Raw genomic sequence first — 27,098 nt, forward strand, 5'->3', positions numbered from 1 at the left:
CCACCCAAGCTGTACCTCCAAAGTAGCTGGGATTAGAGGCATAAGCCACTGTGTTAGCCTTAATGAAGTTCTTTCTTGAACACAGTAGTCTTGTCTTCTCAGCCCTGCTTTTACTCCACTGGGCTAAATCATTTTGTATAGCTAGCTTCCAGGTCTTTATATTTATCACTGAATGCCATCCTGCAATGTACCCTGATAGTTACTACTTCTAAAATGTTTATGAATATGTAAAATTTGAATTTTTTAGTAAATAATAATATTATTTAAAGGTGGACTTACACTATGTTACCCACTCTGGACTTGAACTCTTGAACTTTTTCACTGGCTCAGTGATGGTACTGGGCTTTGAACTCAGGGTAGGGTGCTGTCTCTTAGCTTTTTCATTCAAGGCTGGTACTCTACCACTTGAGCCATACCTCTACTTTTGGCTTTTTGCTGGTCAATTGGGGATAAGATTCTCACAGACTTTCCTGACTGGGGTGGCTTCAGACCACAATTCTCAGATCTTAGTCTACAGAGTAGCTAGGATTACAGGCATGACCCATCAGCACTCAGCTTTTCTTTTTCCTTATACTTTTCATTTGCCTCACTGCTATCTTCTTGATCACAGTATTCCTTTTATCACTCCTAGTTTGTGTATATTGTATATTCCTTCTGTAGCAGTAGACTGTTGCTGCATGCAGCCAGATGGTGGGGTGCCCTCCCTTCCCACACAGCATTCATCTGTCTGATAGTTCCCTTGAGAATCTTGAGCATCCCAGCGCTGAAATATAAACTAGAATGATGGTCAGTGGAGACTCTTGAATGGTTTTTGCTCTTTTGTATAATTGGCCTCCAGTGGGCTCTGGACTCTCAGACAACAGGGACAATGGTGGACTAATTTTGGCCTCTCCCCTTTTGTACTTTTGCACAGTATCAGGTATACAGTAGGTTGTCTCCCTCCTTCTCCCCTTCTCTCCCTTTCTACTTTTCCCCCATATATACATTGTATGTCTATATTCTCTCAGTTTCTTGTGTGTGTAATGATGCCTTTGTTCAAGTAATAGGTATGGGCATCTTAAGTTTGAAAACAGGTGACTATAGGCAGAGAATGGTGTGGCAAGGTAAGCAGCTAACCTGCTGTTCTCTGATGGTCTATCAACTTCCTTCCCAATGAACTTCACCTTTCCTGGCTCTATCATATTATACCACTGTCCTACCACAGCTCCTTCCCTGACACTTGCCCTGTTCCTTCTCTTCATCACTCCCTACCTTGTTGCTGAGAATGTACTGTTTCACTTATTCATTTAATTTTAATGTAAGGCCTGTGAAGGAAGTTCAGGACTTTTGTCCTTACCATGGACTGCTGTGTTCCCAGAGCCTAGTGTATAGGAAATGTTTGCTGCAAATATCAACCTGAATATTAGTATTGATTACTGTCACCTGTCCTGAGTTTCTCTTTAGTTGGTTGAGTATTACGGGGTATCTGTTGTATGAGGCCATCTCTCTGCAAATAGAAGCTTTAGTTTGGGGCTAAGAGACCAAGAGACACTCAGAAGGAAGAAATAAGCAATTCAATCATAGGCTCTGCTCTCAACAGCTCATGTATCCTGTACACACTTCCCACCTGTACTTTGATAACCTATTTTGAGTACTTGTCATAAAGATGATTCATGCCTCTATTTGCAATTCTCAGCTCAGAGAATGTCTCTTCCCATGTGTGGCATAAGGTCTCTAGTTTTTGAATGTATTCCATTACTGGGGCTTGAACTCAGGACCTCGAGCTCTTGCTCAGCTTTTTTGCTCATGGCTGGTGCTTTCCCACTTGAACTGTGCTTCCATTCTAGCCTGTTGTTAGCTGAATGGACCTGGAGTCTTGAGATGATTTCTGCTGGGCTGGATTCAAAGTGCAATCCCAAGATCACAGCCTTCAGAATAGCTAGGATTACAAGTCTGAGTCACTATTGTCCAGTTTGTTTTGCTCCTTCAGCTTGGTTGCTGCTGCTCCGATACTTAGAAGAGGGGAATTGATAGATTTTGAGTTTGAGCATTCAATAAGCCACCTACTCTCACAGAAAAAAATTCTCTTTTGCTCAACTAGTCAGCAACTGCGGTGAATAGAGGGGTGATGGGTTCAGTCGCTTGAGGGGGAAACCAAGTGTTCCTTGGCATGGACAGAGCGTTGCAGGGTTGCTGGGTGGATAACACTTGCTTTCCAGTAAGAATTACCTGGCCACCTTGACTCAGGAGATCCCTTTCCTGTGACTGTGGATCCACTCACTAGCCATGTTCTTTGTGTGTGTGTGTGTGTGTGTTGGTACTATGGTTTGAACTCAGGGCCTCTGTGCTGTCTCTTTCTCTGCCTTCATTCAAGGTTAGCACTATACCACTTGAGCCATAGCTCCACTTCTGATTTTTTTGCTGGTTAATTGGAGATAAGAGAGTCTTACAAACTTTACTGCAGAGACTGGCTTTGGCCTTTGATACTTGGATCTCAGCCTCCTGAGTAGCTAGGATTACAGACATGAGCTACCTGCACCCAGCTCCACATTCTTAATTGGCTCTAAAAAATGGCTTTCACATCTTTTGTGACAACTGAATTGACTCAGACACTATCAGAAAAATCTCAGTCCCTCATAGACAGGAAAAGATCAACCGTGCTTTGCTGAGTTGGGATTTAGTTCACCAACTGGCAAGAAGCCTTTAGGAGCCTTTAAACGAAGCTGAGATGTTGCTTTCCAAATTCCTGTCATTGTAATAGTTTTGAGGTAGATGGCTGAAGAGAGGTAGGTGGATGCAGGAAGGGGAAAAGTCTCATGTGAAAAGAATGGCTGTCACTGAACAGAACCTAGTGGCACGTGGGGGTGTAAATGAGTGAAGGGTGACTCACAGACATCAAGGCAGCTAGCACTGACAGGGACAGGGAATGGCAGAGAGAGAGAGAGAGACAGACAGACAGACAGACAGAGATAGGCACAGAGAGACAGAGAGAGACAGAGACAGATACAGAGAGAGAGAGACAGAGAAAGAGGAGAGATATGAGAGAGAGAGGGACAGAGAGAGAGACAGAGAGAGACAGAGACAGTGTGCTAGTAGGGAGGAATGAGTTGTCTCTTGGACCTGCTGAATGGGACATGTCAGGGAAATGTTGGGACCAAGCTTCTGGATCACTGGGGGAAGAACTTTGTGCTCAAGTTGTGGTTAGTAGACCCCCAGTTCTTTAAAGCTTTGTGTTAGTTGGGTACCTTTTGCAATTTCACTTTTTATTATGGAAAATTTTCAGAACATAACTTAATAAAGTAAATTCTGAGTCTACCACTCTACTTGGTAATCTGATCAATTTTACTTCATCTGGGCCCACTATTTTCCTCTGCCCCAAGCCAAGATGATGCCTCATAAAATCCTAGGCATTATAGCACTTCATTTTTAACTGTTCCAATATTTATATCTGAAAGGTAATGAATAATTTTTAAGAATAGAACTACCAACCATTAGAAAGGACAAAATAATGGCATTAGCAGGGAAATGGATGGAACTAGAACAAATCATTTTGAGCAAGGCAGGCTAAGAGCAGAGAGACAAACTGGACTTGGTCTTCCTGATATGTGGATACTAAATCCAAAATGCAAGGAGATATGACAAAGTAAACAGGACTCAAGAAACAAAGGACCTCCACTCTATTTGTCTATCATTCTTAAAATGACCCCATGTTCTTGACCACATATATTGTGTGCGTGTGTGTGTGTGCGCGCGCGTGAACGCACATGCACATGTGCACATCTGAGGAAGCTAGGAAGAGGGCATAGAATCAGAGGGAAACGGGGAAATATACAACAGAGGGGCCCATCAGCTGCACTGGACATTGACAAAAATAAACTAAGCAACTCAAGGGCAGCAGTGGGAGGGAGGGAATGAGAGGGAAAGAGGGAACAGCTAAAAACTAAACAAAAGGAAAGAAATGTATATATCATTTGATGTGAAAGAAATAGTTGTATTGTCAAAGCTCATATAATTCACAAACATAGACCTTGCCTTGTGGAGATTAAAATGTGTTAGTGACTTTAAGTATCACTATCCCACAATACTGTGAAATTTGTGGTTTATGTAATCACTTAATCTCAATCAATTAATCAATAAAAATTATTTTATAAAAGAATATAACTACATGCTGGATGCTGGTGGCTTAGGCTGAGATCTGAGGATCTTAGTTCATAGCCAGCCTGTGCAGGAAAGTCTGTGAGATTCTTCCTCTAATTAACCAGTAAAAAGACTGAAGTGGAGGTGTAGCTCAAGTGGTAGAGTACTAGCCTTGATTGAAAAAAATGAAGACATAGCATACAAGCCTTGAATTCAATCCCCAGTACTGACCCCTAAGATAGTAGAACTACAATCCTACCACCCTGTAAAAATCAGAGAGATTTCTGTCAAATCTACAGTGGGCTCATATTTCCTCTACTTGTTTTTTTATTTAGTTTTACTGAAGATTCAAACAAGGCCCTTCAACATCATTTGGGTGATACAACTCCATGGCTCATAAAGTCCTTATTGGGAGAACTGTGTGTGTGTGTGTGTGTGGTGCCGGGTGGGGGTGGAGGGTGGGGGGATGGGGTGGGGGTGGAGGTGGGGGGTGTAGGGGGTGGGGGCGATAACTTTTGAGAGCATTCTGAGATCTCTGTGTGAACCAGAGCTGACCAGAGCCAGCACTTGAATGTAAGAGAGGTGAATGAGGATGGACTATTCAGGAATCTCCATTGGCAGGATGATTTGAATCTCTGTAATGCCTTTGATAAAGCTGCCCAAGCTCATGAACTTGTAGCCTGTCCCTCACACAGTTTCTTTTTCTTAAAACTGCTCCCACAGTATTTTGGCTTTGCCCCTTCTTTAGCCAAGAAGCCTTTGTGGTCTGTTTCCTCTGAGGGTAAAGACTGATTTTGAAAATCTGGCTCAGGAGGACTGTAGCTATCTTCCTTGTGCCTGCCTGCCTGCCTTCCCCCCTTAAGTAGTTCTACAAAGGAATTTCAATTCAGCTTATCAGTTTGTGGCCAATCTCACTTTTTTTTATTTTTATTTTTTGGTCTTTCATGGGGTTTGAACTCTGGGCTTGGATGCTGTCCCTGCGCTCTTGCACTCAAGGCGAGTGCTCTACCGCTTGAGCCACAGTGCCACTTCCGATTTTCTAATGGTTTATTGGAGATAAGAGTCTCACGGAATTTCCTGCCCGGGCTGGCTTTGAACCTCGATCCTCAGATCTCAGCCTCCTGAGTAGGTAGGATTACAGGTGTGAGCCACAGGCACCTGGCTCCAACCTCACTTTTTGACACTTGGGCTTCCCCCTTCCCCCTTTTCCTTGGTATGAGCCTACTCTAGTTATGCTACTGCCCCCTGGTGGTCTCTTGGTCACCTCCTGAGTGAGAGCGTCTCAGGTCTAGTCCACAGCCCCTTCCTCTTTCCTCCACGTACACTACTTTTTTAGTGACCATCACAGCTTGTTTGTTTTTATCCTGTTAGATGTACATAGATGGGACAGGTGTATGTGTCTGTGATGTGGCAAGTTCCATGTTCCCTGTGAGCATCCAGATCAGAGCTGTTCACTCCTGACACATAGGAACTACCTGTTAGGAACAAAATTTTCTAAAATTACAGCAAATGTGCTTCGGGTTTCTTTGAAAATATTTTATCAAGCAGCCTATTCAATATGACAAAGTTTAGAGCTAGAATGGATTAAAGCCATGGTGTTATTACATTTTCTTCTGCCATTTTAAACATATGAGGGGTTTTGTTGGCTGTAGGATGGCAAGCATTTCTTCTTGTGTCATTAATATGACTGAATGTTGACTTTGGCAGCTTCCCAGACATCAATTTTATGGCTCAGAAAATTGCAATAAGAACGTAAAACTCAAATCTTACCAGATACTGTTTGAATTTCTGCCAAAAGCTGGACATGAATTGTAGGGTGGATGGCGGGGGGGAGCACTATGTATTTAATTTAGAAAACTGGAGCTTCCATATGTGTGTAATGTTAATATTATTTGAGGTCAAACTACAAGGTTTTTTTTTTAATTTTGTGCCAGTACTGGGGATTGAACTGTGGGCCTGGCTGCTGTACCTGAGCTCTGTTTTTTGTTCAAGGCTCTTAATTTACCTCTTGAGCCACACCTCCACTTCTGGCTTTATGGTGATTAATTGGAGATAAGATTCTCATGGACTTTTCCTTCTTAGGCTAGCTTTGACCCATGATCCTCAGATACTAGTCTCCTGAGTAGCTAGGATTTATAGGTGTGAGTCACTGGCACCAGGCCAGTTTTTAATTTTTATGGTTTCCTGTTTTCAGCAAATAATTTATCAAATTATGGCCATGTTCCAGCCATTGTTCTGGGTTTGGTGGCACCTTCAGTCTTGTGGAGTATACGTGCAAGAATGTTCTTGGTGGTGACAGCGCTCAAGGGGGCTGGCTGCTATTTTAGCTAAGTCCTATACTGTGAATAGGAACGGATCAGGTAGACAGGAGCAAGGATGGGGACTGAAAGACAGACCTTATAGAGAAGACAGTATGTGCCAACAGTGGACAGGTTTGCTTTAGCATTTAGGTATCCTTTGGATTTTTACAATTCTTATTTATTTATTTATTATCAGTTGTGGCGCCTGAACTTAGGGCCTGAGCACTGTTCCTCAGCTCTTCAGCTCCAGGCTAGTGCTCTACTACTTGAGCCACAGCACAACATCATTTCCGGCTATTTCTGCTTACGTGGTGCTGAGGAATTGAACCCAGGGCCTCACGCATGTGAGGCAAGCACTCTACCACTGAGCCACCTTCCCAGACCTCCTTTGGATTTTTAGAAGGAAATAATACTACATATGGTCTCCAATTCAAGTGACTTGACAACAAAAATGAAGTCCTATGCTTCTTCTGGTCCCTAGCCACATAAGTCTCCCCTAAAGACAACTGCTGTTACGCTTTCTTGGGAATACTTTTCCAAAGAGTTGTGATGCTTTTACAAACTGGAAGCAGATTTTCTTCTTCTTTTTTTAAATGTCCCATGCTGAAGGTAGCATGCTATACATTCCATTCTACATCTTGATCCCCCCCCCCCCAACCTAGTACATAGGACATAGAGCTGTCGCGTTCATTTTTTTTAAAATATGGTGATGTAGACTCTGTAATGTGAGTGAATGGACCACAGTTTGTTTAGCTGGTACCTTTAGAAGAGACATTTGGGTCTTTTATAATAATGTGTTCTTACTTACCCTATGAAGTAGGTCAGGAAAGTGAGCAAAAGCAACAGACTACAGAGCAAGGGTTGGAACTACATTCCCACTGTCAATTCAGATTCTGTTAAACAGAAAATAAGACATATTGAGGAAAGGACCAAATAGAATTTAAAGACATGACCACACACTAGTGGCTTATACCTGTAATCCTACCTACTCAGGAGGATGAGACTAGAGGATCATGGTTAGAAGCCAAGTACATGTTTAAATAGGTTGTGTTGTATGATGGCTAATAAGACTTGTATCATACCTTCTGATCATGACATTTTATGGTAGCATGAGATTTGAAGAAAAGGAGTGTGGGGCCAGCACAGCCATACCTTAGTACAAGGGGAGGACTTCTCCTTGGAAAGCAGGACTGTATCTCTGTTTGTGAAAGGCTTTGGATATCATTCTCTGATGATTCAGCACCAATGTGAATCACAAGCAGTTCTGTACAATTGTTCTGAATAGTAGAGGATAGGACATCTAAATTTAAATGACCTGAATGCATTTAAGAAATTGAACAAGAAACTGTGCATTGGTATAATTATAAATTGATAATTAATCAGTGGCTTGTCTTTTTTACATCAGGTTTAACCTATTATACGGCTGAGCCTTATTTTCCATTTCAATGGAAATGTTGTTGTTGGTTGTGGGGCCTGAACTCTGGGCCTGTGCTCTGTCCCTCAGCTCTTCAGCTCAAGGCTAGCACTCTACCACTTGACCTGCAGCGCCACTTCTGGCTTTTTCTGCTTATGTGGTGCTGAGGAATCGAATGCAGGGCCTCATGCATGCAAGGCAAGCGCTCTACCACTTAGCCACTTTTCCCAGCCCGTCAGTGGGTTTTTTTTTAATGTTTTAAATTTTTATTGTAAAGGTGATGTACAGAGGGGTCACGCTTACATAAGTCAGGTACTGAGTACATTTCTTTTTGAGCAGTGTCACTTCTTCCTTCATTTTCTCCCAGTTTATCCCTCTGCCTCCCGCTCCCCCACAAGTTGTATAGTTCATTTTCAACATAGTGTCTTGTGAATATCCCTGCTGCATTTATTCACCTTTCATCTCGCCCTGCTGCATTTATTCATTCTTTGTCCCACCATTTCTGTACCTCCCCTTCTCCCTCCCCACAGCAGATAAACTTACATACATGACAAGACTTGCAGAAATCAAAAACAATGACAAAAGGGGAAAACAATGTAATTATTGACTCCATGAAACCTATCTTCCCTTCAGTTTTTAATTCCTCCTCCTCCTCCTCCTCCTCCTCCTCCTCCTCCTCCTCCTCCTCCTCCTCCTCCTCCTCCTCCTCTTCTTCTTCTTCTTCTTCTTCTTCTTCTTCTTCTTCTTCTTCTTCTTCTTCTTCTTCTTCTTCTTCTTCTTCTTCTTCTTCTTCTTCTTCGTCTCCTCCTCCTCCTCCTCCTTCTCCTCCTTCTCCTCTCCTTCTCCTCCTTCTCCTTCTCCTCCTTCTCCTTCTCCTTCTCCTCCTTCTCCTTCTCCTTCATCATCTTCTTCGTCTTCTTTGTCTTCTCCTTCTCCTCCTTCTCCTCCTCCTCCTTCTTCTTCCTTTTCTTCTTCCTCTTCCTCTTTTATTTTGGCCTATCCTGAGCCTAAGCAGTGTCCCTAAGCTTTGTTGCACAAGACTAACACTCTACAACCTGAGCCATACTCCACTCCTGGCTTTTTGCTGGTTATTTGGAGAAAAGAGTCTCATGGACTTTGCTGCCTAGGCTGGCTTTGAACCACAGTCCTCAGAGCTCAGCCTCCTGAATAGCGAGGACTACAGCCATGTGCCACTGGCAGTAGGCTTTTAATTCTTTTTAATTCAGAAAAATTGATCATACAGAAGGGGTTTCATGATGATATTTATATAATGCATATAATGTACTTTTAGCCCATCTACCCCACCTATATTACTCTTTCTTAACCTCCTACATTCTCCTTCCTTTGAACATTTTTTGGTAGATTTTATTGTGTTGTTTTCATACATGTATATGATATACTTGATGGCATTCACCCTCAATATCCTCTCTTTTGTTCTCCCACTGATTCTTCCCCAACATTCTCCCCTTTATATCATGTAATATTTTCTGCATATAAGTGGAAACATGCTTTATTTGTATTTTTGGGTTTGGCTTATCTTGTTAAACATGATTATCTCCAGTTCTGTTTTCCTAAATTTATGATGTAATTTTATTCTTTTTATGGTTAAACAATACTCCATTGTGTATATGTACTACACATTCTTTTTTTTGCTCAAGGCTGGAGCCACATCCTTCACTACCATACTTTAGCAGTACATTGGTTGTTGGATTCTTGGACTGATTCCATAGCTTGGCTCTTACACAGAATTGTGTCTTATTTACTATTCTGAGAAAACTGATAAGGTTACTTAACTTTTGTTTATGAGACTAGAGTGTCATAAAAATACATTATATGATTGTATTGCTTTATTGCTGGCTGTTATATATTTGGGTAAATCTCTGGAAGAATCTTCTAAAGTAAAAGTTGGCATATATAGGTAGCATGAAATAATGTGTATCCTTGAAATTTACCTCTGGTTAAAAACATTTTGTAACTATACATCTTTACATAAATACTGATTTTATTTGTCCCCAGGAAGCTGCAAGAGTGACATGTAAGGAAATGATGACATCCTATCTCTCTTGTGGACAGGGTAGTTTCAGTAACAGAGGGTCTATAACTAATTTTCTAGAATATTCTTCCTGCTTTGCTCTAGCCCACACATCACTTCTTTCTTAATTCCCAATCCCCCAATATGTGCTATTTTTTTTTACAGCAATCAAGATAATGCAAGGAAAAAGAACTCTTCTGAAGGGCTCATAAAAAGCAGCATGTGTACAGTGTTTGACACTTTTGAAAGAGTTTATTCTCACAACAGCTCAATTTTAGAAATGAGCAGTGGAGAGCTAAACCTTTCTTCTCATTGCAGCTAAGGGGAAAGTGAACTTCTATAGCCAGGTATTCTGTTGCTGAGTCCATCAAGTACTACAGGGCAGAATATAAATTAATCAACCAAACTTGGTAGAAAATGAAAAATAATGCATTAGAATTCATTTGGCACAACATGAAAATGTTTTTAATAAGCACAATAAAGGAGGAAGGAGTGGGGGAGGTGGGAGAGGGAAGGGATAGTAGGAAAAAAACAACGGAGGGGGTAACAATGTCCAACCAGAAATGTACCCATTACCTTACTCATGTAACTGTAACCTCTCTGTACAGTATCTTTACAATAAAATAAAATTTAAAAGAGAATAGGAAAGAATAAACAAATGTGATTGATTGATTGATTTTGTTGGTCATGGTTCTTGAACCCTGGGCCTGGGCGCTGTCCCTCGGCTCTTCAGCTCAAGGTAAGTGCTTTCCTACTTGAGCCACAGTGCCACTTCTGGTTTTCTAGTGGTTTATTAGAGATAAGAGTCTCACCAAGGAGGAGGCTGCAATACTGGATAAGAAATGTACTCATTATCCTGCCCATGTAATTGTAACCCCTCTGTACAGTATGTTCACAAAAAAATAAAATAAAATATAAAAAAAAGAAGATGGAACAAGATATATAAGCCAAAAAAAAAAAAAGTCTCACCAACTTTCTTGCCGGGACTGGATCTGAACCATGATTCTCAGATCTCAGCTTCCCGAGTAGCTACAATTACAGGCATGATCCACTGGTGCCTGGTCAAATGTATTTTAAGAATTGACATCATATCATGATTTAGGTCTACCTAAGCGTTTTATCCAAAAATATTGGTATGGATGATTTACATCAAAAAACAATTGTTCACTTAATATCATCATCACAGCCATGAGGTATAACCATGAGGTATGTTATAAATGCATATGATGGTATATTATAAAATGTGTGTTAATAAATGGATAATAATGCAAAAAATAAGCACAGTAAAATAAGTATTGAGGGACTCAGTAGTTCATGTTTATGCATGCAGCAAGATGGATGATTTATGTAGGACTTCTGGACTGGTCATTTGAGACCTCAAATCCTTTCCTTACAACCTAGCAATAAAATGGGACAAAACCAGCTAGGCTCAGATAGCTCATGACTATAGTGCTAGCTACTCAGGAGTCTGGAATGTGAGAATCACAGTTTGAAGCCAGCTCAGTTAGAAAAGTGTGATTGCAGACTCTTTTCACATAAAATAACCAGCAGAAATCTGAGTCTGGGAGTGGGGCTCAAGTGGTAGAGTGTAAACTGTGAGTGAAGAAATCTAACCAAGAGCATGAAGCCCTGATTTTAAGCCCCAGTAGCAGCACACAAAAGAGGACAAAGCCATCAAAAACAAAAGTGTATAAAAATTAATGGTCATACAACAAATTGAGCTGTGTGTGTATGTGTGTGTGTGTGTGTGTGTGTGTGTGTGTGTGTGTGTGTTTGTGTGTGCACATGCATGCGCCAGACCTAGGATTTGAATTCAGAGCTAGGATGCTGACTTTGAGCTTTTGTGCGTAAGGCTAGTGTTCTCTCACTTGAGCTACAGCTCTACTTCTAGCTTTTGGCTGGTTAAATGGAGATACGAATCTCAGTGACTTGCTTGCCTGCTCTGGCTCAGATCTCAGTCTCCTGAGTATATTGGATTACAGGTATGAGGCACTGTGCCTGGCCAACTTGAACATTTAATAAGAAAATTATACTGCAATTTGCTAAGAATAGTGGGTAAGGTGTGCAATGGCATTTAGATGACAGGCTGCACCCATGCCCTCAGATCTGTTTGTGGATCATAGAGTAGGTGATAATAATCAGCTCCAGCAATCAATTTTGAAACTTATGGCAGTTGATTTTTTCAATCAAGGTACCAACTGAATTCATTTGAGAAAGAATAGGCTTATTTCAAAAGATGGTCTGGGACAATTGGATTGGATATCCAAATGCAAAAAGATGAATTTGACCCCTAACCTGAGACCATTCTCAAAACAAGTGATATCAGAGACATAAAATCAATTTCATTGTATGACAATATAAAAGTAAAAACAAACTGAAGACAGCATCAAAAAATTCACAAAGGCAAAAATAAGCCCCCTGATGCATGGCAAATATTTTCAATCTTTTAAATTTTTTTTGGCAGTTCTGGGGCTTGAACTCTTGGCCTGGGTGCTGTCCCTAAGCTTTTTTGCTCAAAGCTAGCATGCAACCACTTGAGCCACAGTGGCTTTCTGTGGTTAATGTAGGTAAGAGTCTCATGGTCTTTCCTGCCTGGGCTGACTGAACTGCCATCCTCATATCTAAGCTTCCTAAGTAGCCAGGATTACAGGAATGAGCCACCAGCACCTGGCTCAGTCCTATTTTTAATAAGAGGCTTATATCCTGAATACATAAAGATCTCTTACAATTTAATAACATAACTCAATTGAAAACAACTAAACTTTGACTGGATAGACATTTTAGCAAAAAAATTATATACAATGGCCTATAGGCACATACAAAATGCTCAGCATTCTTGGGCATTAGGGAAATGCTAATTAAAACTACAATAAGGTATCACTTATCACTAAGACAGGTGCCATAATTTTTGAGTCTGTAAACAGATTATAATTCCTATATATCACTAGTAGGAATATAAAATGGTATAGTTTCCCAAATGGAAAATAGTCTGACAGTTTCTCAAAATACTGAGCATGAATTGGTCACCTGACACAGTAGTTCCCCTTTTAGATATCTGCCCTGGAGAAAAGAAAGCCTGTGTCTGCACAGGCTGGTATGCATTGGGTGAATGGATAAACAAAATATGAGATGCCCATAGTAGTGAGGGATGAAGTACTGCCATATGTTTTTGGCATGGATGAACTTCAAAACACACTATGTTCAATGAAAGAAGCCAGACACACAAGACCACATTGTATGATGCCATTTATATGAAATATCTAGAAGACTAAGGGCATTGGCTCAGGTGGTGTAGTGCCTGCTTAGCAAACTGAGGCCCTGAGTTCAAAACTAAATGTCATCAAAAAGAAAGAGAAGGAAGGAAGGGAAAAAGGAGAGACAGAAGGGGAAGATAAAGAAGAAATGAAAGGGAAAATGAACAAAAAGGGAAGGAAGGAAGGAAGGAAGGAAGGAAGGATGGAGGGAGGGAGGGAGGGAGGGAGGGAGAGAGGAAGAGAAGAGAAGAGAAGAGAAGAGAAGAGAAGAGTCCAGAGAGTTAACTTTATAGAGACAAAGAAAGCAGGCCTGTAATTGTGTGGGGATAGGAGCAGGAAATGGAATAAAAACAAATGGGAACATTCCTAAATCAGATTATGATTAGGGGGACACAACCTTGTGAATACACTAACACATTATTTTTGTGGTATATAAGTTATTCTTCAATAAAATATGTTTTTTACTGCACATTCTCACAAGCATTAAAAATTTGAACGAATGAATTTTAACATATCACTGAGTTACCGCTGTTCCAGAATAAGCAGAAGAAAGTATTGGAAAAGCCTTTAACATTCATTCTCAAACCCAAAGTCATATAAACATGTAAGTGACCCCTAAACCTGAAAAGCAATTGTGACTGTGGAACCCATTAGACTTTTTAATTCATTGACATAGCAGTTGGGCATACTTAATCTGAGCATCTTGAAATCTGAAATGCTCCAAAACCAGACTTTTGGGGAGCCAACATGACATACAAAATATGGTGGATTTTGGAGGATTTGGGATTTCTGAATTAGAAAAGCTCAGTCTATGTGAATATCCCCAAATCCCCAAACCTCTGAAATTTTTGAAACACTTCTGGTACTAAGCATTTCAGATGAGACATTCTCCAATTGTAGTTATCACTACTTTCAAAAAAACTTCATGAAATAGATGTTCTTGTATTTCACGTGAACCTTTAGAACCCAGAACAACTCCTTTTGTGCTTTGAAAAATAGCACAGTGGTGGCCAAAATGATCTGGTGACCCTCTGCCCGCACTGGCTTCCATCAAGAAGGTAGGTAGAAACATGGCTCAAGTGGTAGAGCACCTGCCTTGCAAGGCTGATTTCAAACCCCAGAATTACCAAAGGGGTAGAGGTAAGGTCTCACTAGAGAACAGTATATCCATGCACCTGTTCCAGTCCAACTAAACAAAGACTTAATAACAACATTTATGTGTTGCATTTGGTGGTCGGCTGTCTAGAATTACACCTCACCCTATATCCACTTGTTCCACTGTCCTCCCAACAAGCTCAGTCCCACAAAGGAACTTGGCACCATACTAATGGGGACTGGTCTCTTTAATGACCCTCTGTGGGTTGGTAAGCCACACTTTGCTCATGATTATATTCCTTCCTCATACTACTGATTTTTGTATGGGCACATATATAAATGATATATAGATTTTTCTTCCTTCTTTTTGATCATGCCTTTTAAAAAGTAGAAAAGCTAACAATTGTATACCACTAGGGTACTATGCTAATATATTTAGTAAGTTATTTTTCAAGCCCATAAGGTGAAAAAGACTTGAATTTTTTTTGCACCTTTGAGTTCATCATTTATTTTGGTTTCAGGCATAGAAAATGTCAAATAAATTCCATCCATATTTGCTTTCCATAAAAGTTTCAAACTCAAGTTATTTCCTGATGTCATTCATAGATCTGGGAAATCAGTGATGCTGGCTCTGTCAGCTGATATCTTTTGCTATTATTTCTGGCATACAGACTTAGTGGATTATTTCTGCTTGCAATCAGGAGCACTGTGCTACTGCTGCTTTGAAATCAGTGCCTCTGTGGCTCCCTATTATTTTTTTTTCTTAATTCTTTTGTGACTACTGAACTTTGTGATCCTTTAAAAGAAGTCTTAGGCTGCACCTGTGGATCATGCCTCTAATTGTAGCAATCTGAGGATTGTGGTTCAAAGTTAGCCCAGGCAGGAAAATTCATGAAACTGTTATCTCCAATAAACTACCAAAAAAGCTGGAAATGGAGCTGTGACTCAAGTGGTAGAGCACAAGAAGATCATGAGCAAAGAAGCTCTTGGAGAATGCCCAGGCCCTGAGTTCAAGCCCCAAGACTAGTACCAAAAAAACACCCCCAAGCATGTGTGAATTTTTAGTTTATAGTCTGTTTTCAACTTCCTGACACAGGCTCCATCAGAGCCTATCAAATCTGCTGTTCATGTTCTCTCCAGTCTTTATAATTTTCTCACCAAAGTATCCCTCTGCATTCCTGACATCTTAGTCTTTCTTCAAGCTGAAAACACTATCTGTGAACTTAATATGATGCTGTGGAATATACTAGTAATAAATAAAAATGGAAAATGTTTGCGGAGTTGCTCATATTGTACCTTCAGTTAATGACATCCCCTGTGGCTTGGTATGGTTTTGGTCAGAGCTAATGGGATGGCTTTCACCTTTTTTTCTTTTTATATTTTTATTATTATTATAAAGGTGGTGTACAGAGGGGTTATAGTTACATAAGTCAGGTAAGGCATACATTTCTTTTTGGACAATATTACCCCTCCCCTCTTCCCGTTTTTCCCTCCCATCCCCACCCACAAGTTGAATAAGTCATTTTCAACATAGTGCCTAGTGAGTACCACTGCTGCATTTGCTGAACCTTTTGTCCCTCCATTTCTGTGACCATCTTTACTGGGGTGCTGTATGTTAACGTGCTTAACCCTAAAAGGGCAGCAGCATCATAACCCTCACTGTCTCACATCTATAATATGGGTGTTTGGGGCCCAGGGTAGAGACTGAAAGGTTTCGTAATTTTACAAAAACAATATTCATCATCTGACAATGATTCTAGATGGGGCTGGAGGCATGGCCCAAGTGATAAAGGGCCTTCATAGCAAATGCAGAGCCCTGAATTCAAACCCCAATACCACTACCACACACACAAAAGATGATCATGATGGTTACTGGGAAAGATTATAAGAGCATATACATTCCTTGAGGAATTTGTCTGTAAATGTTGGTATGACTTTGGTTTCCCCTAGCTCTGCTATTAATAAAGTTGGGAAAGTCAAGAAACTGTGAGATACATGAAACTATTTTTTTTTGTTGGTCATAGGGCTTGGACTCTGGGCCTAGGCACTGTTCCTGAGCTTTTTTGCCCAAGGCTAGTGTTTTACCACTTGGCCACAGTTCCACTACCAGTTTTCATGTAGTTAATTGGAGATAAGAGTCTCACAGACTTTCCTGCCAGGGCTGGCTTTAAACCATGATCCTCAGATCTCAGCCTCCTGAGTAGCTAGGATTACAGGTGTGATCCACTGACACCTGGCCTGGGATCCCTTTTGTCACGTAAACCCTCAGAATATAACTGCCTACAACGGTGTGAAATGAGAACAAGAAACATTAGAGTGTACAAGCCCTGAGTTCAAGCCCCAGGACCAGCACCAAAAAAACAAAACAAAAACACATTAGAAGCAAGATGCCTGTGGCTCACACCTATAATCCTAGTTACTCAGGAGGTTGAGATCCAAAGATTGAGGTTTGAAGCAAACCACATCAGGAAAGTCGGTGAGACTCATCTCTAATCAGTAAAAAGCCAGAATTGGAGGTGTGGCTCAAGTAGTAGAGTGTCAGCATTGAGCAAAAAAGCTAAGAGATAGTGCCCAGGACCCCAGTTTAAGACTCAGTACAAGCACCACACATGCAAAAATCATTAGAGTTCCCTCTGGAATGCAATGTAAAGCCCAGATAGCCCCGAGTAGCCCTGGTGCCACTAGCAGCTGTCTTTAGTAATCATCACCATGACCTGGGCCAATTGCAGCAAGGCTGGCACCATTGGCAGAACGAGGGAGTGAATGGCAGCCCCCAGAAGGGAACAAGACATTTCATGCAATGGAAATTTGGGAACAGTAAAGTGATTAAATTTAAGAAACAGATATGGTTTCCCCCAACAGGAATGACAGACACTCAAAATAAATGTATTTGTACACCAGTTTTCCACAAAGAATAACTCTTGGAAAATGCCTCCATTGGATAGGAAACAGAAAAATCAATGGCATTTCATGTTGTGGAAGGAAAAAGGGACCACAGATAGCAATGCTTGAAGGCCCTAGTGGAGTTTCAGTGCCCAGTGGTAACTACAGAGCATAGTATAATTGTTAGATGCTGTCTGTATCACAGGGGCCTCTGCTCAGTCACCAGCAGAATAGGCAGAAGAATGAAAGCAGAAAGCAGGGACTGTTCAATCAATGCCCCCTGCTCCATGGCACATGGGCAACATGATTCCTCCCTTGCTATATGCAGGGAGCCTATGGGTGTTATCCAGAGAAGTACCCCACAGTCCCCTAAAGGGAGAGATGATGGAGGACAGGTGAATCCATGAGACTGATGATTTATTGGGGTTATAGACCCAGATTTGCAGGCCCTTTCCTTATTTAAGGTGTCAATAAAGACCAATCCAGGAAGTGATGCCAAGGACAGCAACCACCTCAGTGTAGGTACATTCCACAGCTTTAGTTATAAGCATGATACCTATAAAGTCCTAAACTACCCAAGGTAGCCAAGGAGATGGCCTCAGGAAAGGGCATTGTTGAAGCAAACAAGGCAGGGCTGAATAAATGTCAGTTGCCTGTCTCTGCTATCATCTGCTTTCTACCCCACAGGAAGAAAGGAAAGGAAATTGCAACAAGAAGACCTGACCAGACTTAAGTGTTTGTGTTTTTGTATATTCACCAAACAACTAGAATCACATCTGGATTATGGGATTTTGTATTGTTCCCTAAACATCTCATGTTGGTAATAACAAATGTGGTTTTTTAATGTCTGAATTTTTATATACTTTTAAAAGGTTTCTAAGTGTTTCCTATCTGGTCAGGTTGAGAGGTTTAGAATGTCATTTAAAATTAATAGTAAAACTGTTTTGTGCCAATCTGGGCCTGGGCACTATCCTTGAGCTTTTTTTGCTCAAGGCTAGTGCTCTACCACTTGAGCCACAGCTCCATTTCTGGATTTTTACTGGTTAATTGGAGATAAGGACTTTCATATCTGAGCTGGCTTTGAACTGTGATACTCAATCTCAGCCTCCTGTGTAGCTAGAGTAACAGACATGAGCCTCTGATGCCCAGCAAAACTTATTTTTAGTAAGATGTGGGTTTTTTTTTTCCACAAAAGTTAGCCAACTACAAATATTCTATTAGTACTGATGTATAATGATAATTATAATCATGCTGTGCAGACACTGGCTGAAAGAACTGTGTTTTTCTAGATTTGACTTATGTTTTGCTCTTCAGCAATGTCTCATGAGTTCTCCTGTCTTGATGGCAAGATATATTATAGAACCTTATTCATAGTGTGTTTGCTTTTTATTACAAAATGTCTAAGGTAACTAAATGAGAAAAAGTTTATTTTGGTGATGGTTCTGAAGGTTTTGGTCTATGGCTAATTGGCCCTATTGTTGGGCTGTGACAGCACATCATGACAGGAGTGTGTTGGGTAACCTGTTTATTTCATGGATGGGGATATATTAAAGGAAGAGGAAGGGGCTGGGGTCCGTGTATCCCCTTCAAGGGCATATCTTTAGTGACCTAAGTTCTCTCACTGGGCCTCCAGCCTATTGAAAGTTTCCATCTCTTCTCAATAGTACCAAAGTGGGGACTATTAAAGATCCAGATATCTGCATTACAGCAGATAGAATGCAGTAAACATTCTTTTTTTCTGCTGTATACCCTTTGCCCATTCATGACAAATGAGATGGGGATGAGTGTGTTTTTCTTTTATCATTCTGTCCTTTAATATTGCTAGCAAGGACCTGTATTTCAACAGAAATGTGAGCTTTTCATCCTAAGAGAGAGAGGAATAAAGTTGTAGGAAGTGTTAGATATGCATTAATGTCTTTTTTTTTTTTTTTAGATTTCAGTCACTTTTGCTTGGATAAATCTGACTCATACCCAGGACTCAGGAGAGTAACTCTCCTTCTTCATTCAAAGAATTGAAGGCTGAAACACGATTTTGTTGTTTTTATTTTTCCCTAATGAAAAAAAGCCTTCTAAGAAGGGATTGAGACTACAGGACTTGAAGTTGATTATCTGAGCTGTCTCATAGCCACAGCCCTAAAAATCCAGCTCTCCAGCCCCTGAATCATCGCTGCTCAAATTTACACTGTAGCATTTGGCTTCCCAAGGGGTGTAATTACTTTCTCCATGATACCCAGTGTTTGAAATGACCTAAGCAAAAACATTTATTTTATTTTCTTCCTTCTTCTGGACTGTGGCAAAGCTATTTGCATTTATAGTAACTTGAAATTCCAGTGGCCTGATTCTTGCTATAGATGGCAGCAGGACAGGACTGGCTTGAGGGACACTTGTGGTAAAAATCAAGGGCTCAGCAGTAGTTTTGCCTTGTGCTGTCTTGGGCATTAAAAAAACTCTTTTGAGCTGGGTGTCGGTGGCTCATGCCTATAATTCTAGCTACTCTCAAGAGGTTGAGGGCTGAGCATTGCAGCTCAAATCCAGCCTGGGCAGAAGAATTTGTGAGATTCTTATTTCCAATCAACCACTAAAAAGCCAGAAGTGAGCTGAGTGTTGGTGGCTCATGCCTGTAATCTTAGCTACTCAGGAAGCTGAAATTTGAAGGATCACAGTTTGAAGCCAGCCTAGGCAGAAATGTCCATGAGATTCTTATCTCCAGTTAACCACAAAAAGCCAAAAGTGGAGCTGTGGTTCAAGTGGTACAGTGCCAGTCTTGAGCAAAGAAGCTCAGGGAGAGTGCCCAGACCCTGAGTTCAAGCCCCAATATCAGCACATACAAAATAACAACAACAACATCATTCTTTTGCCTATCATCCTGTATTCCTCCACCAAAAGCCTCAGGACATGAGACTTAAGAGGGTGTCCAAATGGCTCAAGGTGCCAGTATACCATCAAGGTACAGTTCTCCATTGCCCTTTTGGTGGCCTAAGGACTTATGTCAGACCACAAAGGGTGATGCTTACCCTTTCTGAAGGACTGTATTCCAAAATACTTGGTTTCTAACTTTTCTACATTTTCCCCCCATATTTCTTAGTTGCTGAAATCAGTAGTGATCTTATATCCACATCCCTGATTCTTTCACAGGCCTGATATTTTTTTCTTGTCACTCTATTTCAGGGCTCATCGTCGGGGTGATCCTGAGATATGGCACCCCTGCTACCAGTGGCCGTGACAAATCGCTGAGCTGTACTCAGGAAGACAGGGCATTCAGCACCTTATTAGTGAATGTCAGTGGGAAGTTCTTCGAGTACACTCTGAAGGGAGAAATCAGCCCGGGCAAGATCAACAGTGTAGAGCAGAATGACATGCTGCGGAAGGTGAGCAGGAACATGGTCCATTATATCCTTGGCCATGATTGTAGTTGTCCATGATGTACTTACTGACTCCTGCACTCCATCTTGACCTTATAGAAAGCAACCCTTCCAATTGCCTGGAACAGCAGGAACATTCCTGGTTTATAATTTTGCTAGGAAGCTTTGTAGACACAATGAGAAAAAGGAATCCGATTTTAACTAGAGCATTTCAACTTTCTGACCTGGGCTTGTTTAAAATCTGTGGATAAGGTGATTGCTGACTGTCCAGTGGTTTGTACATCCCCACTCACCTCATTTCTCCAACCAGCATCTCTTCCTTACTGATTTCTCTTGTCATTGCTGTGGTTTAGAGATGAGATTGCTTCATTTTTAAAATAACACTGATTTCACTTTTAGCTTATTTTTCAATACTCAGAAAGTAAATTCTTAGTTCTTAGTTGCTCTTTTGCCATGCTCTACAGATATTTGAGTGCTTACCTTATTAATAATCACTTTTTTTGTGAATAGTAGGGCTTGAACTCAGGCCTCAAGTTCTTTGGCTTTTTAATTCTATTACTTGAATCACATTTCCACTTCTAGCTTTCTGCTTGTTAATTGGACTAGGAGTATCCCACACTTTTCTGCCCAGGCTGGATTCAAATCATGGTTCTCATATCTTAGCCTCCTAGTCAGTTAAGATTACAGGTGTGAGTCACCAGCAGTCAGCTCATAAATGCTCTTGAAGTAATCTCAAAGATCTAGCAAATCTCAAGGGGAAAAGAGGAGCTTTATCATAGAATTTGTATTTTTAATTAATTTAAATTTAAAGTTGAGACAAGGTCTCACTATGTAGCCCAGGCTGACTTCTAATTCACAATCTTCTTAGAATTACAGGAATACACTACCAGGCCCAGATCAAGCACATTTTTCAATTGGCATAGCAAAAATACTCCAGAATAAAAAGATTATATATATCCTCATGTGGGTGACTTCCAGGATAAACTGGAGATCTGTATTGATTCCTTTATCTTACAGATCAGGACTTCTCAGCAAAAGGTCTCTATATAGCAGTCTGGGAGATCTAGATGGTGGGGAGCCCCTTCTTACATGGAGTAAGGCTAGTAGTGTGTAAAGATTTATAGTCAAAGGCAGTATGTAGGGTGTGCTCCAAAACTATTTTTCTTGGAATATACCAATTATTAAGAAAAATTAATCTCAACTTAAACATGACCATTTTCTCTATGTCCCCAGTGCCAGTAATATTGTGCTCCAAACTCTCAACATTTGGTAAGAAAGAATTTCCATAAGCCTTATAAGGTTAAATGCAACAGAGAGAGACACCTCAGGGTAAATATCACACAAATGACTGAAGTGGCAACTTGAATTCTTAATATTGGATAGTATAAGAGAAAGGGAAAAGGAAACAATACCAATGAGTTTCTGCCTTTTAGATTTTAGAAAAAAGGTTTTATCTTTACAAAAAAAGTTTATTCAAATCTCCTATGTTAAAAGGTTGTTATGTAGTTCTTCCCCCCATGGTATATCCTCTGTTGTTACTGTGTTTGATTTTGGTATTGCATATACGTTTATTTGAATTAGGGAAGGGAAGGGGAACAACAGAATAGTGAAAGGACAAGGGGGAACCTATGCAACAGCGATATATACAAGACAATATGTTGGAAGCAATCTGTACAACTTGGGGGACGGGAGGAGGGAAAGTAGGAGAAAATTGAGGGAAGAGGTAACAAGGTTAAAAAGGTAACAAGGGAAAACATTGGATTGGGTATCAGGAAGGATTTGTGCTAGCTCGTATATTTAAGTTTGGTTACTTTTTGTGTGTGCCAATACTAGGGCTTGAACTCAGGGCCTGGATGCTCTCTCTGCTTTTTTGTTCAAGGTTGGTGATCTACCACTTGAGACAAACCTTCACTTCCAGCTTTTGATGGTTAGTTGGAGATGTGAGTCTCACAGCGTTTCCTTCCCAGGCTAACTTTGAACCATGATCCTCAAATTTCAGCCTCTTGAAAAGCTAGGATTTATTACAGGTGTGAGACATCAGTACTTAGCTCCTAGCTCTTTGAGTCCCAAGTTCTCTATTGGAAAGGTAGTGTCTCAGGCTCTCATTGTGGCCATTTCCAGCTTTGCAGACTACTGGTACTTTAAAAGAAGATTAGATAAAATATAATTTGAAAGAATGACTTTTCTTTTAGGCTGATTAATATCTCCAATTCCTAAGGGAAAAAGCTTTTAATAATTAGAATGAAGGTTTAAAATAATTAATTGAAATAAAAACCAATTAATTAACCACATGAACAAATTCCTCAAAAAGTTTAGCATATTTATAGAATGCTTAATTCCTTTCTAAGTGTGTGTGATAGGACTTTGAGGTCTAGAGTTTCAAAGTGATTTCCTTCTGTCAATCCTGTAGATGATTTCAGTCCCTTTATAGTGAATTAATTTAAATTGATGGTCAGGAAGTCACTACATTCACTGATTACTTAGGTTTATGACAATTCAAGTATCTCAGAAGACTGGTCACTCAAAACAGATTTAAGCCCAGTTCTTGTAGTTCATGTTTGTAATCCTAGCTACTCAGGAGGCTGAGATCTGAGGGTTCCAGTTCCAGACATCTGAGACTCTTAACTCTAATTAACCAGCAAAAAGCTGGAAGTGGAGGTATGGTTCAAGTAGTAAAGCACCATCCTCGAGTTAGAAAAGCTCACAGGCCCTGAGTTCAAGTTCTAGTAGCAGCACACAAAAAAGAGACTTAGGTTCAGTAGTATTATTTCTATAAAGACTTATTTGAGATATCTAAAAAGTTAGTAAAGAATCATGACATTTTTAGTCTAGTTAAGCATTTATAAAACTATGATAAAAAACTCAAGTTTTTATTTCTAGTTGAAACACATTGGCCAGAAACTGTCTATGAGTTCTCAAAATTGTTGTTAACTATTGTCTTACTATGTATTAAATCAACTCACTGATTCTAAGCCAGAAATATTGCGGGGATAACAGTGTGCCATCCTAAGGGGGAATTTATGGCTTTTCTCCTGGAATGATTTGTCACATTGATGTTATTAGCTCTGATTATTCAACTTTATTTGGCAGCTTCCAATATTAAACAACAGTTATAGCATTGGTTGGCATAAAACTAATTTTTGTTTTGTGTTCTTTTAAATGTTTAGGTAACATTTGATCCAGAGGTATTTTTCAACATTCTGCTGCCCCCAATTATTTTCCATGCTGGATACAGTTTAAAGAAGGTATGAAGGCTTTGCTAGTAATTTTTTAAACACATATGAATCTCTGTGTTAATTTACCTGCATAGTTCTTTAGTTTTTTCTTCTCTCAGAGTGCTTTTTACTGTGTTCTGCACCCACTCAGACACTGTGACTGATCATAAGTGATCACTTCTGCTTTAAATTCTAGAACTTTTCCACACCACTGATGGGAAGTTAACATGGTACAGACACTCTAGAGAACACAAGTGGAAGTTCATTATTAAATTGACATTGAAATGCCATACAAAATCCATCAGTTTTGCTGTTGAGAATTAATCTCAGAGAGATTAACATTTACATTCAAACAAAAACCTCTACTCCTTATTCTTTTAAATTATCTTGTTAACAACCCAAACTATACCTCAGAATAGTACTCAAGAAAATGAGACAAACTATTGATACACAATCTGGATGACTCCATAAGGCAACACTGTTGGAATATATGACTTAGCCTTAATTTTGAGGTCCTTGCAACGTACCTTATGAATTGAACATAGGTGTCCTCTAACCAGAAGCTCTGTCTTACTCCCATATAAGGAGGGTGAAATGGAGAGATTGTAGAAATTGCTAGGCTGCCAAAAACTGCTTTTTACCTGAGAACATAGAGGCTAAAGGAACAAGAACCATCCCACCTCTTGCACAAGAGGATCAAGACTACAAGTCAGGGTCAACCAGTAAAGTTTTGTCTTTCCCTTTCCCTTTTCCTTTCCATTTCCTTTTCGTGTCAGTCCTGAGGCCTGAACTTGGGACTTGAATGCTGTCCCTGAGTTTTTTGTGCTCAAGTACAGAACTTTACACCTTTTTTATTTTTCGGTGGTTAATTGGAGATGAGTTTCATGGACTTTCCTGCCCAGACTAGCTTTGAACTGAAATCCTCAGATCTCAGCCTCCTAAGTAGCTAGGATTACAGGTGTAGGTCATTTGCACTTGGTTCCATTCCCCCTTTATAGATCAAGTGATGCCTCCTTCTAGCATCACACTCAGTGCAGAAGAGGAGAGGGGAAAGGAATGGAACCCAAGGGCTCTGTCCAAGATGGATACTCAAGAAGCAGGAGGTTGTGCACATGCATTTCCAATGTGTGTTGCATTTCCCAGATGATGAAAGTAAACTCAGTTACAATGATGTGGGTGAGGTTACTTAGACTATGCTGGACTGAGTCAAAGTTATGCCCTCCCTGTTTGACTCCAGAGCCCAGGGTTGTGCACTGCCACTGAATTTTTTATTTATGTTCTGTATTAAAAAATCTTGTTTTCCTATGTAGCCTCCCAAATCATCTGAATCTTTATATCATCTAATGATATATAATAGGAGATTATTAGGGATATAAGTAATGTTATTCTTTACCTAAATAGGGAATCGAGGAACTGTCCTTTAGATCAAATGAATGAGAATAACCTTGTATTTGAATAACTAATCAATATATGATCAAAGTTATAGTTTCCTTAAAATGAAACCAATTCATTGGTTGGGAAATACACTCTATCTACTGAGAAACCCCTTATTTTGTAGAATTTTCCTTTTATCAACAATTTTCTCAAAAGGAAACAAATTACCGATTTTGCCAGGTCCCAGTTTAGGTTGTTTTGTTACATACTTACTCTCTTTCCTTTTAAATTAGCCCTAATCAAAGGCTAGTAGCTCACACCTGTAATTCTGGGTACTTAGGAGGCTGAGATTCAGAGGATCATAGTTTGAAGCCAGTTTGGGCAAAAAAAGACTCCATCTCAAATTAACCAGGAAAACGAAATTTAAAAAAAAAAACAACTGGGCTGGAGGTGGTGTATCTCAGGCTAGGTGTGAGCAAGCAAGCTGAGCAAGACCACAAGGTCCTAAGTTTAAGCCCTGGCACAAGAAAGAAAAAAAAAACATGCTTATAAGTGCACTACCTTACTGTAATTGTCATTTCTGATCAAACATATTGTCAATTAAATACGTAATATATTTCATCATGTACATTATGACTTACAAGCAGATATATTCATACCATTTGACCCACATCCATATAGTCTCCTTGGAGACATGGGTCATTTTTGTTGACTTGAAAAAATTGACCACTGAGATTAGCTTTGATTTGGAGTGACTATTCAAGGTTTGCTTAAGGGTACTGGCAAAGGAATATAAAGGAGGTTCCATTTTGGGTGAGTATTTTGGCAAAGGAAGAGAACCAGTGAGAGGGAGAGAGTAATAGGGACAATGAAGGTAATGGTGGGGGGCGGTGAATATGATCAAAGTACACTATATACATGTATGAAATATTATAATGAATCCTGCCCAGAAGTTGTCATTTTGGTGAACTTCTGCATCAAATGGACATATGTGCACGTGTGTGCGCATGTAAGCACACACATACACACACATACACACAACATACACTGTACCTTGTCAGTGGAGAACAGGAAAGCATAAAGGTTCCCAAGGAAGAGGAGCATAAAGCTTAGACTAATAATCTAGGAATTGGGAAGCCAGTTAGGTTTCACCAATAGCAAACTTTCTGTTTCTGACCTTTCTTAGGTTTAGATTCTTGAAGGCTTTACTAGGACATGCTACCATCACCTTCTGTCTCTTCCTGCCATCTATATCTGAAAATGACATCTAAGGGAAACTGCAGCAGCCATGGCTGCAGCCAAGTCAGAATAGGCAAGCAGTGTAGCATTTTTTTTCCCTGTACTGAACTCGTGTAGATAGAGGAAGTGGCTAGAAGGGTGGCTCGTGTTGAGTGTGTAATGTACTGGACTCTCCAGTTCTGGGGCTGTGGTTTAGTGGAGGGAGACTTTAGAAAACTCAGAAGCTTTCAGTTTCTCTCACATAAAATGGTTCAAATAACAGCTTTGTAGTAGGAGCATTATGAGAACTGGATAAGCAAGTATATGTGAAAATACACTGTGAACTATGAAGTATACATTTAAATGCTAAATATAGTACACAAACAAATGGTCTATCTCTTCAAAGTGTAATTAAATTCCCATTCTTGTCAGCAGATATGAATGGGAGAAGAATAGCGTGTGTGTGTGTGTGTGTGTTGTGTGTATGAGAGAGAGAGACAGAGAGGGAGGAGTCTAGAATATGTAATTAATGTATTTTTAGTGGTAGATTTACACTTCTAATTTTATGCTTTGGCTAATACCATGAATATGAATCTATCTATCTATCTATCTATCTGTCTGTCTGTCTGTCTGTCTGTCTGTCTGTCTGTCTGTCTATCTATCTATCTATTTATCTATCCAGCTATCTATTTACATTATTCATTGTGATGGTTGCCCAAAAGAATGCTGAGTGACAAGGGAAAGTACACCTGGGATTGAAATTTGTTTCTGGATACTTCACGAGTGTCATTGGTCTCATCACTCATCCTGAACCACTCCTTACACTCTCTGATTT

General features: G+C 40.1%; 1 protein-coding gene across 2 annotated transcripts in view; it reads left to right on the top strand.

Moving 5' to 3' along the window:
- Slc9a7 (solute carrier family 9 member A7) overlaps positions 1-27,098 on the top strand; it is a 145,059-nt gene that overhangs the window by 47,814 nt on the left and 70,147 nt on the right. For both annotated transcript variants that reach the window (XM_042684481.1, XM_042684482.1), the window contains exons 2-3: positions 20,263-20,462; positions 23,624-23,701. In XM_042684481.1, coding sequence (XP_042540415.1) covers positions 20,263-20,462; positions 23,624-23,701 — 278 coding nt within the window. The remainder of the gene's footprint in view (positions 1-20,262; positions 20,463-23,623; positions 23,702-27,098) is intronic.

Source organism: Dipodomys spectabilis, unplaced genomic scaffold (assembly GCF_019054845.1).
Source record: "Dipodomys spectabilis isolate Male_0828 unplaced genomic scaffold, ASM1905484v1 ptg000087l, whole genome shotgun sequence".
Taxonomy (NCBI): domain Eukaryota; kingdom Metazoa; phylum Chordata; class Mammalia; order Rodentia; family Heteromyidae; genus Dipodomys; species Dipodomys spectabilis.